This window comes from Myotis myotis, unplaced genomic scaffold (genome assembly GCF_014108235.1).
Source record: "Myotis myotis isolate mMyoMyo1 unplaced genomic scaffold, mMyoMyo1.p scaffold_m19_p_8, whole genome shotgun sequence".
Classification (NCBI taxonomy): domain Eukaryota; kingdom Metazoa; phylum Chordata; class Mammalia; order Chiroptera; family Vespertilionidae; genus Myotis; species Myotis myotis.
In genome coordinates, this window is record NW_023416390.1 from 28,132,257 (window position 1) to 28,145,537 (window position 13,281).

Consider the following 13,281-nt stretch of genomic DNA (forward strand, 5'->3'; position numbering starts at 1 on the left):
ATTTAATTCAGAAGATGGCAGTTAAGTGATCAACTAGGCTCACCTTTAACTCTTGATACAACCATGTCTCCCTTTTCTCCTCTGTTGCCAGGTGGTCCTGGGGCACCAGCTTTTCCCTTAGTGAAAAATAATAGCAACAGATCAGTTTAATTGTGAGGGGTCAAAGATCATTCACATTCGTGTATATCGAATCTCTCTCTTCTTTCCCTCTAATCACCTGTTCTGGATTCTAGATTGGCACACTTGGTCTCATTCTCCTTCTTGCCTTATGAGGTGGGTCTTACCTTACAAAACTGAGGTTCTCAAACTGCATGTAAAAGCTGGTAGACCTGAACAAGGTCTGTACCCAAGTCAATAGAAATTTGTCACAGTTTCCTGGTTTTGACAATGCACTAGGGATATGTAAGATCTCATTGGGGGAAGCTCAGGGAAGGGTACACGGGAGTTTTCTGTATGATTGTGTAACTTCTTGTATGTAAAACTTTATTTCAAAAAAAATGTATAATTAAAAAAAAACTTTTAAAACTATCCTGGGCTTTGTAATATAGAAGTGAAAGGAGAGGGGTAGGTTAACCAGAGCAGCTGGCACTAGAGCTAAAGGCACAGGTTTAGAAGTGAGTTTGTGATTAAAGAGACTGATATTGAAGGAAGTTAATGAGCAAGAGAAGGAAAAATAAGAACCTTCGCTACCAATATATTTCCTCTGTATAGCAAGTAAAAAACTAATTCTGGCTGATGGGGTCATCATCTTTTGACATCAATTGCTCTGAGACTAGAGTATTTGGGTCATGTTTTTTAAGTGTTACCTGTATTAAATAGCAAGCCATGTCAAAAAACTAGAACCTACTGTTGGTATATTGGAGTGGCTAAGCATTCTAGTAAATACAGTTATAGAAACACTAAACATACCTGAAGGTTACTTATCTGGTAATGATAATAATAAAAAACATAGACAAGAATTTGAAAGGAGGCAAAATGACTGATTAGATCAACTGCTTTGCTCTCACACAGGCTATGTTGTCTTCTTTTCACACAATCTTGCAACATGTTGAAGCCTTTAATCGGCCCTTAGTACTTTATACACAGTGAAGTATAAAGGGGAGAAGATACCAGAGACATGAGCACAGTGGCAGCATCAAACTGTGAGAATGAAAAGAAGCCAAAAATGTACCCAACAGGCATAAAAACTGAAATGGATACCATGGTTGGAAGCCAGTTCATTAGAGAAAATATACCTACACACACATACCAGCCACTCAACACCCCCAAGAATATCACTCTAGGTCCTGTGTGTAATGATGTCTATGAAGAATCAAAAAGGTGAGTGGAACACATTCCTTACTAGAAATAGCCAAATTGGACAGGGAAGTAACTTTAGAAATCATAAAGTGCTCACATGGGTTGAGTGTTGCTTAAATTCTTATTTTTATTGTCTATGCTAAGTCATAAGTACCTGCCTGACAGAGGACATTTTTGTTGATGCGGGGATTTCATTAAGGCCCATGAAATCATTTAGTCTGGCCCTGCCAAGGCATTAGAGGTAAGTTAATGAAATGTTTGACCAAATATAGAAGGCTAATTTTTAAGTTGATAATTTTGTATGGCCCTTAAATTATGTTATTAATATCCAAATGGCCCTTGGCAGAAAAAAAGGTTCCCCACCTTTTTGGATAGTATCCAATCCAAGAGATGGATAATGAAAATGTCCTTTGATGGATAGGCTACCAACAGAAAACTATTCACGTAGCATTTGAACCAGTTTCTCTCCAGAAGGAGAATACAGGCATGCTTAGTAAATGCCCTGGAGGAATGGATATACCCTGGAAGTCTGGGCAGATTATCAGTGAGCACATTGGCAGCTTAATGTATTGTAAATTGCTCTAATGTTTTGCATTAGAGTTTTAATTACTAGAATCAGATCATACTCTTAATTGAGCTAGTAAGAAAAAAATTACCAGCGCTGTTTAGATTTCACTAGAGACTTCATTTACTGAGAACCTACAATGAGCCAGGCATTATTGAGTCCTGAGGACACAGCAATTAAAGACGTCCTGCCCTCATGGCACTGAGACTCTAGTGAAACAAATGTTGAATCTAAAAAATAACCTGGGGCAGAGAGTTTCCCAGACACTTGGGGATCAAGAGCTGCTTTTCACAATTCTAAGACCCGAGATCACTAAACACATGTGTTAACACAACAACAAAATCCCAGCAGCAACAAAAATGTCCTCTCTGCCAGGCATGTACTAGTTGTTTCATACATGGTCTGGATCAGAGACTTCAATTGCGGTGGCTAGGGGGCCATGTCCTTCTGAGGGAAGTAGATAGGTGGCCATGGTGAGGACCGGAGAACACAGACCTCCTCCCAGGGGCACAGCCACCTCTCAGCTTCCAGCAGCGGTGGGAATGCACTGACCCTGTGTTAATGAACTGCCAGTTTTTCAAGATGGCCATAAATCTCATATTATTAACACACACACACAACAACAGAGGAGATACACAGAAGAGTGAGAGCACCCACAGTGATTATCTGTTGTTCCTTCATGCTTCTTCCTTCTGTCCCTCTGTCCCTCTTTCCTTTCATGGTGCCCTATAGTATGGACTTGATCCCTAACTGTGGCCACAAAGTGATGAATTTAATACAGAGAAGTTATACGACAGAACCATACACAGAACAAAAACATCCAAAATTCAGCCAATTTAAAGACTTAAGTCCTTAGAGCAACTGAATTCCATAAACCATAGTCAGGATAACCCTGAATGAACTAATAATCCACACTCCAAGATATTACTCTGAGAAGCAACACAATGGAAAGCCGCAAAAATATTTTAGAACCAATAAAGTCTTCATTAAGATTAAGTAGCAACGAAAACATGAGTATAATAAAGTGCTGAATTAGAAAAGCAGAATATAAAATGCAAAGTACTTAATAATTGCCACCAAGTCCATTCCACATACACATGTGAAGGACCTAGCTTCCTGTTGAGTAGACTTTGCAAGTGCGCTTTACAGTGTAACGGGGTGGTGCAGGGACAGCTCAATCATCCCCCTCACTTCAGGGTCTTAGTCGGAACCTTATTTTCATGAGATTTCCTGGGGAAAATGGAAAGGGTACAGGTGCTGATGGTTAGGCTCCAGGTAACCCAAGGATTAAGCCTCTTTAGTAAGGAGGGAAAGGAGGGCTGTCTCCAGCCTCCAGGGGAGAGTCCCGGGGGCAGTGATTTTATTCTGAGGGACAGCTGGAAGGCTATGCCTCCACCTGAGTCATTGCAATGGTCAGCAAAAGACAGCCACTTTGAGATACACCTCATCCACCCTCTGGCACTAAATATCATATAAACTCTGACAATGCCAATATTTATATCTCCAGCCTCTACCTCTGATCTGAATCCTCAACTTGACTATCATCCCCCTGGTTTACTTGGCATCTCCACTTGGTTGCCCACTAAGCATCTCAAACGTAAAATGTCCCCAATGATACTGTTTCCTTTCATGAACCAATGCCTGCTCCTCACATTGTCTTCACCATCTTAGCTTCATCCTTTATGTCTCTTTTTCTCATGTACCATGTCCAGTCTAACAGCCAACCTGTTAGCTCTACCTTCAAAATATATCCAGAACTGACCACTTCCCCCCATGTGCTGTACTACCATGTTAATCCCTGCTCTATTATATTTCACCAGGATTGTTGCCACAATCTACCTACTTCTCCCTTTGCCCCCCGTGGTCTGTTTTTAACAGAGCCACAAGGATGATCCATTGGAAATGAATGTCACATTATGTCTTTCTTTTCTGAAAACTCAATACTGGCTGTTCTGTGTCATCCAGAGTAAAAACTCAAATCCAACCCACTCACAAAGCCCCACGCTCAGCAATCTTCTTATTCTCCAGCCACCTCTTTGACTTCCTCTCCTTCTGCTCTTTCCTTCATTCTGTCCACTCAAGCCACACCAGATGGGGTTGGCCTTTATCGCCACCTGCCATGCTGTATATTTATGCATCAGTCTGTTACTAGTATATAGTGTATGTCCTCCCAACAGAGTAGAGGCCCCCAGGGGACAGAGACTATGTTCTGGACTCTGCTGCATCCCAGTACCTACAATAGCATCTAGAACATAGTAGGTGCTCAATAAATATGAATCAAATGGATGGATGGATGAATGAATGAATGAATACAGATGATTTTGGGGGATTGATATATTTATAGGTTCAAAACAAAATATAACAGAAACAGGTACTGTTGAATTCTATCTCTGTCTCTTTTAACTAGCAAGATTGTTACTCGTAAGAATTACTCACTGGTGGCCCTGGAGATCCTTCAGCACCAGGGAGGCCTGGGTGACCTCTTTCTCCAGGCCACCCAGGGAGTCCCAAGTCTCCCTTACTTCCCTGCCTCCCAGGAAGTCCTGGAGGGCCTGGCAAGCCTATGGGACCAGGCTTGCAGGCACAGAGCCCCGCATTTCCTAGACAGAGGATAAAAGACAGCTTTGTCATATTACTGAATAAAATCCCAATAAAGGCTTTACAATACAAAACAAATAGTGAAAATAAAGAGAGTCTAATGTGCACAATCCTTTTAGCAGAACTGATAAGGTGTGCTGTGAGGCATGGGCAGGAGGGGGGCACATAGTCATGGGCTGGATATATCATTTCTATACAAATGGGGTATTATCAATCTTAATAATTCATCCTGACAAATTCTAGGGGAAAAGCTTATGTCCAATTCTAATTAAGAAACTTTAATAATAAGAAAGCGTCTTTTTTAAAAAAGTTTGTCTCTTATTTGGTTCCTATGAAAAAAAGGTCTCTTGATTGATTCCCACTATAGAATCAACAACAGAAATTCGGTTACAGCATAAACCCTGAACATTTAAAGAAGCAAAAGAATATGCGAAGAGGGATTATTGACTGCATTGAACATTACAATTGATAACTCACTACAATGTAATTATCAGGACTTTCGATCTCAAAATAAGTGTCTTTGTGATAGTCAAACTCCTCAGCTCTCATACCCACCTGACTCAGATGGTCAAAAAGGCACCAGACAAGTTAGGGCAGAGAAACAGAGCCAGAAGCACTTGATGAGTCTGGGGAATAGGGGAACCACAGAGGGAAACTAAAATAAAAGATCAATACTGTCCTTTCTCTGCTTCTTTTAAGGGATCAAGAAGATTTCATGGAAAAAATATTACTTTGAGGAAAATCATGGCAGGTAAGTTTCTCCTTTATTCTCTAAAGTATTAGAGCTGACTTTTTGGAAATATCTAATCACATGATGAACATATAATGAAGTGGAATATTTACCAGGGGTAACTAAAGGCAGTAACAAATCTAAATGAGATGCCACATTGTACGTGTCATAAGTGCCTCCCAATCCTGCACATGCCGTTGTCTTCTGGGAATGCTACCTGTGCAGCATACTTGCCTTTTTCTCCTTTTGAGCCTCCTCTTCCTGGAGGACCCATTTTGCCTTTTGGTCCTTGTGGTCCAGGGTGTCCAACACTACAATATATAACTTTATAGTGGGAAAGGGGATGGGCAGAGAGAATCACACAGTTTTTGTGAATGTCTCCTACAGCACAAGTTAGGAGTGTCTCTTGCACTCACATCTTCCCCTCAGCCCATTCTTTCTTTCATTCCTCTTGATTCTTTCTCTCTGATATAAGAATAGACCATATAATTGTCACAGCATGCTTCTTCCACCATAACCTTTGGTAAAGCCATACTAATCTCAGCACTAATTAGTGGGGTGCAGAGCAAGGCAATGGGCAACAACAGAAACAGCCAAAACAAAGCAAACAAAACACTAAAAGTAAGTGTATCACAAAGATCGTTTTCTCTTCCAATTATCAATAATAACCTAATGAAGAAAGCATAAAGCAGAGCTTGTGAAAGCAGAACTTAAGAGATACCTGATTAAGGATGACATGTAGAATGCAAACTGTAAATTCCTTGTTCTCTCCAAACTCCAATAAAATAGCATGCAGTAAAAGAATATTATAAAAAGCCATAAACCTCACACTAAAGAAAAGGAAACAATGCAAAAATGTAAAAAGACTTAGCAGACCCTTAAAAAAGCTGAATTCTAAGCAGACAGTAAGGAAAGCGGAGAAAGGACACAATTTATATCAGAAATCCCTCCCAAAACTCAGGAATTGGAACCTCTGAAGTAGAATGACAATGAGGCCCCAAACAAGATCCCTTTCTCAAAAATTGCAGCAGGATAAAACAACAACCCCGCAAAGCTGCAGGAAACAATGCAGCTGGAAGAAAACTTTAAAAGAAACCATGTGATTTTAAAAGCAGGCGAAAGAATACATTTTATCCCTGAAACATGAATAGGCTGCTGCAGAAGGAACCATTAGAAGGTAACACTAGCAACAACAAAATCCTTGAAAATTAGAAAAAATATATGACAGCAGAAATTTAAAAATTCAGGAGCAGAGTTGGAAGACAGAGTTGAGAAGATCTCCTAGAAAGTGTTACAGAAAAATAAAAAGTAAAGAATAATAGATCAAACATTTTACTGACAAATCCATAGAGTACAGAAAGAGAAAAAGGAGAGTGGGGAGAGGAGAGAATAGCTTCAAATAAGTAGTTTAATATTTTTTTTAAATGAAGATTTGTGTTGGACCAGAAGTACCCACTCCATGTCTGCAAATAAATGCCAATGCACACACACAAAAAGGCAAATCACTGTGAAATCTAAGGACATGAGAAACTCATAAGTTTGTACAGAAAACAGATTTCAAACAAATGTCATGTATCTAAATGTCATTGAATTTGTCAAAAACAACACCGGGAGCTAGAAGACAATGAAGAATGCTTTTAAAAACCTGAGGGAAAATATTTCCAACCTAGAATTTTATACTCAGCCAAACTATTGATCAAATTCTACTTTAGATTAATGCCATTTTCAGACATGTAAGATCCCCCAAATTTATGCTTTTTCTCAAGAAGTATAATGAGAAAGTAAATGAGTGAAAGAAATATATGTTGTAGGAAACAGAGAGAGAAAGAGAGAGTGCCCAGAATAATGGTGAAGATAGATCTCAAGACACTATCTCAGCAGTCGATTAAAAATGAAACCTGACCTAATTTGAACAGCTCAAAAGCTCCAGGAGAGATTTATTTAAAGAGGTAACACTGATAGAATATTTAATGAGTTATAATGAACTATTGGGATGATATTTCTATAATTCAAGGTGGGTTCAGGTTGAATTAGCAAACACACAAAGAAAACAAGACAATTGTTAGCAAAATATCATGCTAGAAAAGTATTGATAGATAGTATTATGTGGCAGAATTGGTGAATAGCATTTTATAACTATTCATTGTAAACACTGAGTGTTTATTTATTTAACTGAAATTTGGATACTAACAATATTTTTCAGTGTGCACATGTGTGGTTGGGAGGGAGGGAAAGAGAGCTACATTTATCTTGTATAGAGGGAATACAAAAGATAATGCTCAAACCAAAACAATTAAGAAATAACAATACAAGCGTGTTGAATGGCAACATAGAGACAAATAACAAAAGATCCAAGAAGAAACAGGAGAAGGGGTTTTGTAGGATGGCAGTTCACTATAACTGGCTTTGTAGAATTGTTTGATTCCTAAGCCAGCTCCATTATAGCTCTGATAAAAAATTAAAACTACATTTATAAAACACAAATTGTATTAACTTACAAAATTCTATCATTACACTTAAATTCTCCACCAAATAGTTTCATATGCTTTCATTGATGTGATAGTCCAATAATATCAGTTTATTTTTTGTGGTAATAATACTAACTGGGCTCAGGAAATATGAAACATTTTTTTAAAATATTTAGAAAGTCACATTTTCTGAATGACGCTACAAATATCAAATTCAACATAAATGATAATGACTGTGAGTGAGGAGCATTTTACCATCTGATCCTGGAGGTCCCTGACATCCCGGTGCTCCCGGCAGCCCAGGTGGTCCCGGGTCCCCTGGTTTTCCTGGAGCGGAATCAGGTCTCGCAGGAAGGCCGGCTGCCCCTGGAACTCCCGGATGCCCAGGAAACCCTGGTGGCCCAGGGAGCCCCATCATGCCTCCAAGAGAAACCAAGAATGAAAACCACACAGACTCTCAGACTAAAGGTGTCTGTAGAAGAAATCAAACCAATACATTCTGTTTTGGACTGAGGGAGTTTTTAAAGGGAAAAAGTATAATTAAAAAATAACTGAATATCCCCTTCATCAAAATGACTCACCCCCTATGAAACAAGCACATAAGTAGAAACAAATTTGGGGAATCAGATTTTCTTTCCTTCTCCCCATTCTTTAGGATTATTGGGAAAGAAATATATATTATCTAATTAAAGTTATTTTTTCAATCTTCCCACCTTGATAACTTGGTAAAAATCCTATCTAATAAAAGAGAAACATGGTAATTAGCCATACATCCGCTACCCTTCCCATTGGCTAATCAGGGTGATATGCAAATTAACTGCCAGCCAAGATGGCGGCCGGCAGCCAGGCGCTTGAAGCTAACATGAGGCTTGCTTGCTTCAGTGACAGAGGAAACCAATGTTCCCCGCCTGCCTTGCCAGCCTCTGAGCTTGCAGTTTGAAACATTGTTACAAATATAGAAGCTAAACAAAACCCCAGAAACCTGTTTTCAGCCAGCCGGGATCTCAGAGCTGGAGTTGATACAGTGTTTCGATTATAGAACCCAAACAAACCAGATACCTACTTTCAGCAGCAGAGGCCTCAGAGCTGGAGCCAGAGCTAAAGCTGGCCCAGAATAAAAAAAGAAAAGAAAAAAAGGAGCGGTTGGGAGCTTCAGTCACCTGCCAGCCTGAAAACAGCCCTCAGCCCCTCACCCAGACTGGCCAGGTACCCCAGTGGGGACCCCCCAACCTGAAGGGTGTGTAACCAGCTGCAAACAGCCATCATCCCCTCATCCAGGCTGGCCAGGCACCCCAGTGGGGGCCCCCACCCTGATCCAGGACACCCTTCAGGGCAAACCAGCTGGCCCCCACCCATGCACCAGGCCTCTATCCTATATAGTAAAAGGGTAATATGCCTCCCAGCACCGGGATCAGCGGAGCCACAAGGCATCCCGGCACTGGGATCAGCATGCCAGGGGGCAGTGCCCAAACCCCCTGATTGCCCTGCGGCTCTGTGTGTGACAGGGGGCGGGGCCACAACCTCCCTATAGGCCCTGCTCTGTTCGTGACAGGGGAAGGCGCCCCAACCCCCTGATCAGCCCTGCTCTGTGCCTGATAGGGGGGAGCTCCCCAACCCCCTGATCGCCCTGCGGCTCTGTGTGAGACCGGTGCGGCCCCTCAACCCCCTGATCGGCCCTGCTCTGTGTGTGACAGGGTGTGGCGCCCCCCCCTCCACACACGGGCCCTGCTCTGTGTGTGATGGGGTAGAGCCATAACCTCCCCATCGGCCCTGCCCTGAGTGTGAGAGTGGTGGCGTCCCAACCCCCTGATCGGCCCTGCTCTGTGCATGACAGGGGGTGGCGCCGCAACCTCCCCATCAACCCTGCCTTGAGTGTGACAGGGGCGGTGCCCCAACTCCCCAATCGGCCCTGCTCTGAGCCCGACCAGGGGCTGCACCTAGGGATTGGGCCTGCCCTCTGCCACCCGGGAGCAGGCCTAAGCCAGCAGGTCATTATCTCCCGAGGGGTCCCAGACTGCGAGAGGGCACAGGCTGGGCTGAGGGAACCCCCCTTCCCCCCCAAGTGCACAAATTTTTGTGCACCAGGCCTCTAGTAATATCAATAAGCACATTAGCACATTTAGTGAATAAAAGTATGGACTCACAGAACCATCTATATGGTACATGAAGCAACCTAGGTTGGTGGGGAAACATAAAGGTGCTGGATTTGGACCTGGCCTCTTCCCCTCTGGCCACAGGTACTTAATGTCTTTAATCCTATGTCTGTCTCAGAGGCCTGTTATGAGGATTAAATAAAATAATCCACCTAAGAAGCTTAGTGCAATATCTGGTAATAGCATGTGCTCATCGAACAATTAGTCTTCAGTGTGTTCAGTGAGTAATGCAGCAGAAGCTAAAGCCTGCTTCCCCTTGACATTCTACTCCCTCTCTGGTGGCTTTGCCTTAAAGACAGCTGGAAGCCTTCGTGTGACCTTGACCACTTGTCCTAGCCGTGTCTTCCTAAGCACACCTGGCTCTAGAATCTCTTTGTGGAAGACTGTAGTTTTCAAAGATGGTCATGTGGTGCTCTGTTCCTCATGTTCTTGTGGAACCTTGACTTTCCCCATCGCAAGGTTGGGGGTTTCCCTCCCTTTGATGTGGCAGGCATTTGTGATTACTTGGGCTCATGGAACACGGTGGGAGTGGCACAATGGTTTCCAAAGCTAGATTATTAAATGTGATTCCATTTCTGCCTTGTGAGCTGAAACACTTGGGCCTGGAAGAGTGGCCCACCATAGAAGTAATCCCACTGTTCCAAAGCCACCTGGTGAGGAAGTCTAAATGCACACAGAGAGGCCTGAGGCTACACGAGAGATATAGGAGGGAGATGCCTGGCCAGTCTCACATTCCAGTTCCTTCCTGCAATCAGTCCTTGATCTAGAATAGCTCAGCTTAGCCCTTCTATTTGGAACCACAGAGAGAGTGAAGGGTACTATAATGACTGTTGTTCTGTTAAGCTACTAGGTTTGGATAACAAGTTCATTGATAGACCACTGAAACCCTGTCGGTAATCAGTAATATAGTATGCTAGTTAAATAGTGGCTTTCATTATTGTGTGTACATGTGCTGGGGCTTTACTACATATTTCCACACATTATCTTTACTCCTCAAACAATCCTGCAAAGTTTGTACCTTAGAGATAAGCCATGGAAAATTTAGGCCAAATATGAGTAAAATAATAGCTAACATCAGTGAGTCTTTACTATATGCCAGGCTGTAGTCTAAGAACTGTATATGTAGATATAGATAGATAGATATACCATAGATGATATAGATATAGATATAGATATAGATATAGATATAGATATAGATATAGATATAGATAGATATAGATTACTTCTTTCAACCTAAACAAGAACTCCATTTTGCAGAGGAGAAAACTGAGGCACATAGAGGTTTACTAGATGCTCAAGATCATACAACTTGTAAGTAGAGGAATCTGGAATGTTCTTAGTCCTTAGTGTGAATGCATAACTGTTTCACTATATTAAGTGGCAGGGCTGTGATTAAATGACAGGTGGCTGACCCAAAGCCCTGCTTACCTCATGCTAAATACTGTAGACCATTAAAAAATAAACTATGTATAATAAAGGCTCTACACATTGGTGTACTTAAGGCAAAAAGAACATGTGTTACTGTAGACTTGGACCCTTGGAGCTTAGGAGAGAGAAAGGTAGAGGTAACACGCTTTGGGGGAAGAGAGGAAGGAGAAAAGCACATATAGGGATTTTTTGGGCGGGGGAGGGGAGAAGGGAAAGAGGAAGATTGTTGTTTTGTTGTGTGTGTTTTTAACTAAGACTGAATCAAAATTTTACTTTTTAATTCATAATTTGTATTTCCACATTTCACGTGGGAAATTTAAGTTGGGAGCAGGTGGAGGAAGTCAATTTTGACAATTAGGTATCGGAGCTCCAGTGGCGCAATCGGTTAGCACGCGGTACTTATAAGACAATTAGGTATCAACAGGGAGAGCCATCCAAGAGGGTGGAGAAGACCCACAGAAACACTGGCACCCTGACACGATTCCAGATCTCGTCTGCAAGTGATGCTGTCCCGGGAAGCCTGTTCTGCAGACACATTCCTCACCACACCCCTGACTCCTCGACTGAGTATTTCTGAGGTGCGGCCCAGGAACCTGGGTTTCTTCCCAGCAAGTGATTAACTGGTTGGAGTGCGTGGTTCTGAACCCCGGCTGTCCATTAGGAATACAAGGCACTTTTATAACAGCAGAGGCCTGGGTCCATGCCCCAGGGAGTCCAACATTCTTCGTCTGGGGTGGAGACAGCCCTCGGTGTTTTGAAACACTCCCAAGGGGATTCAGTGTCAGCTGGAGCTGAAAAGCCTCCGGTGCGGAGGAGGATGGAGCAGACCTGGTTTATAAAGCCAGTGGATTCATACCTGGACAGGTTTCCCCTGGTCGACCCGGGGGGCCGGGGGGACCGGGGAACCCAACAGCCCCCATTTCTCCATAGCGGCCAGGGAGTCCTGGATCCCCCGGAGGACCTGCCAAAAAGAATGACACTTGTGAATATAATAAACATATACCTACATTGTAAAATCCCACACAAGTGCTTTCTGTGACGCTTGCTGAAATGCAACTAGGAGACTGCTTTATAGTTTCCCTCCACATTTTACATGTTATATCTTAGATATGAGCCTTTCATCCTGACTGGTTTGGTTCAGCGGATAGAGCGTCGGCCTGCAGACTGGGGGGTCCCAGGTTCGACTCCGGTCAAGGGCATATATCTTGGTTTGCGGGCACATCCCCAGTAGGAGGTGTGCAGGAGGCAACTGATCGATGTTTCTCTCTCATCGATGTTTCTAACTCTCTATCTCTCTTCCTCTCTGTAAAAAATCAATAAAATATATATTTTTAAAAAGATATGAGCCTTTCATCTGGTCTGCAGATGCATGACCTTGGAGTAGCCCTGCCTGTCATTGATTTAGGCTGCTCTGGTCTTGCAGGTGCCATCTTGGTAGGTCTTAGTCAAATGGTTTTATATATATTTTAATAGATAAAACACCCTACTTTCTAAAAGGCGACATAGTAAAAAAAATCCCAGCATACAGTGTACATACTAAAATAAAATTTGATGTCTTATGCCGTTAGAGATGAACTAAGATGCACATCTCTACCTGCACTTGCATAATTATAGATTCGCACTAAAGTTCACCTATTTAACCTGCCTCATGTGCAAACTATGGCAATATTGGGCCATATTCCTCTGTCAGGGACACTCAAACCCCATTTCCACATTATTAATGGAAGACCTGAATGAAACACAAACCTTTGAGTGGAGGAGGTGGAGTTGTCAACGCCCCTGGCGGCCCTGGGTACCCGCGGTCTCCGGGATCCCCCTGGAATCATTAATGCATTGACTTTCCTTAGGAATAGGAATATTTTTTCATGTTGCCTAGCACTGAATAAATATTATAAGGACCAAGAGTCCATTCATATAAGAAATAAAGACTATAGGCAGACTAGAGAAATGGATAGTTCATGGATTTCTAGGAAAAAACAGGCATTCGACCTTTTCCCTATGCGCAGAAATAAATAACCAACTAGCAACATTCTCTCAAAA

At 42.3% G+C, this 13,281-nt stretch overlaps 1 protein-coding gene across 4 annotated transcripts in view; it reads right to left on the reverse strand.

Moving 5' to 3' along the window:
- The window catches only part of COL4A4 (collagen type IV alpha 4 chain), a 112,602-nt gene that overhangs the window by 50,164 nt on the left and 49,157 nt on the right, over positions 1 to 13,281 (reverse strand). For all 4 annotated transcript variants that reach the window (XM_036320241.1, XM_036320240.1, XM_036320239.1 and 1 more), the window contains exons 18-23: positions 12,988 to 13,057; positions 12,098 to 12,202; positions 7,916 to 8,080; positions 5,427 to 5,516; positions 4,301 to 4,464; positions 44 to 116 (exon numbers count right to left, since the gene is read on the reverse strand). In XM_036320241.1, coding sequence (XP_036176134.1) covers positions 44 to 116; positions 4,301 to 4,464; positions 5,427 to 5,516; positions 7,916 to 8,080; positions 12,098 to 12,202; positions 12,988 to 13,057 — 667 coding nt within the window. The remainder of the gene's footprint in view (positions 1 to 43; positions 117 to 4,300; positions 4,465 to 5,426; positions 5,517 to 7,915; positions 8,081 to 12,097; positions 12,203 to 12,987; positions 13,058 to 13,281) is intronic.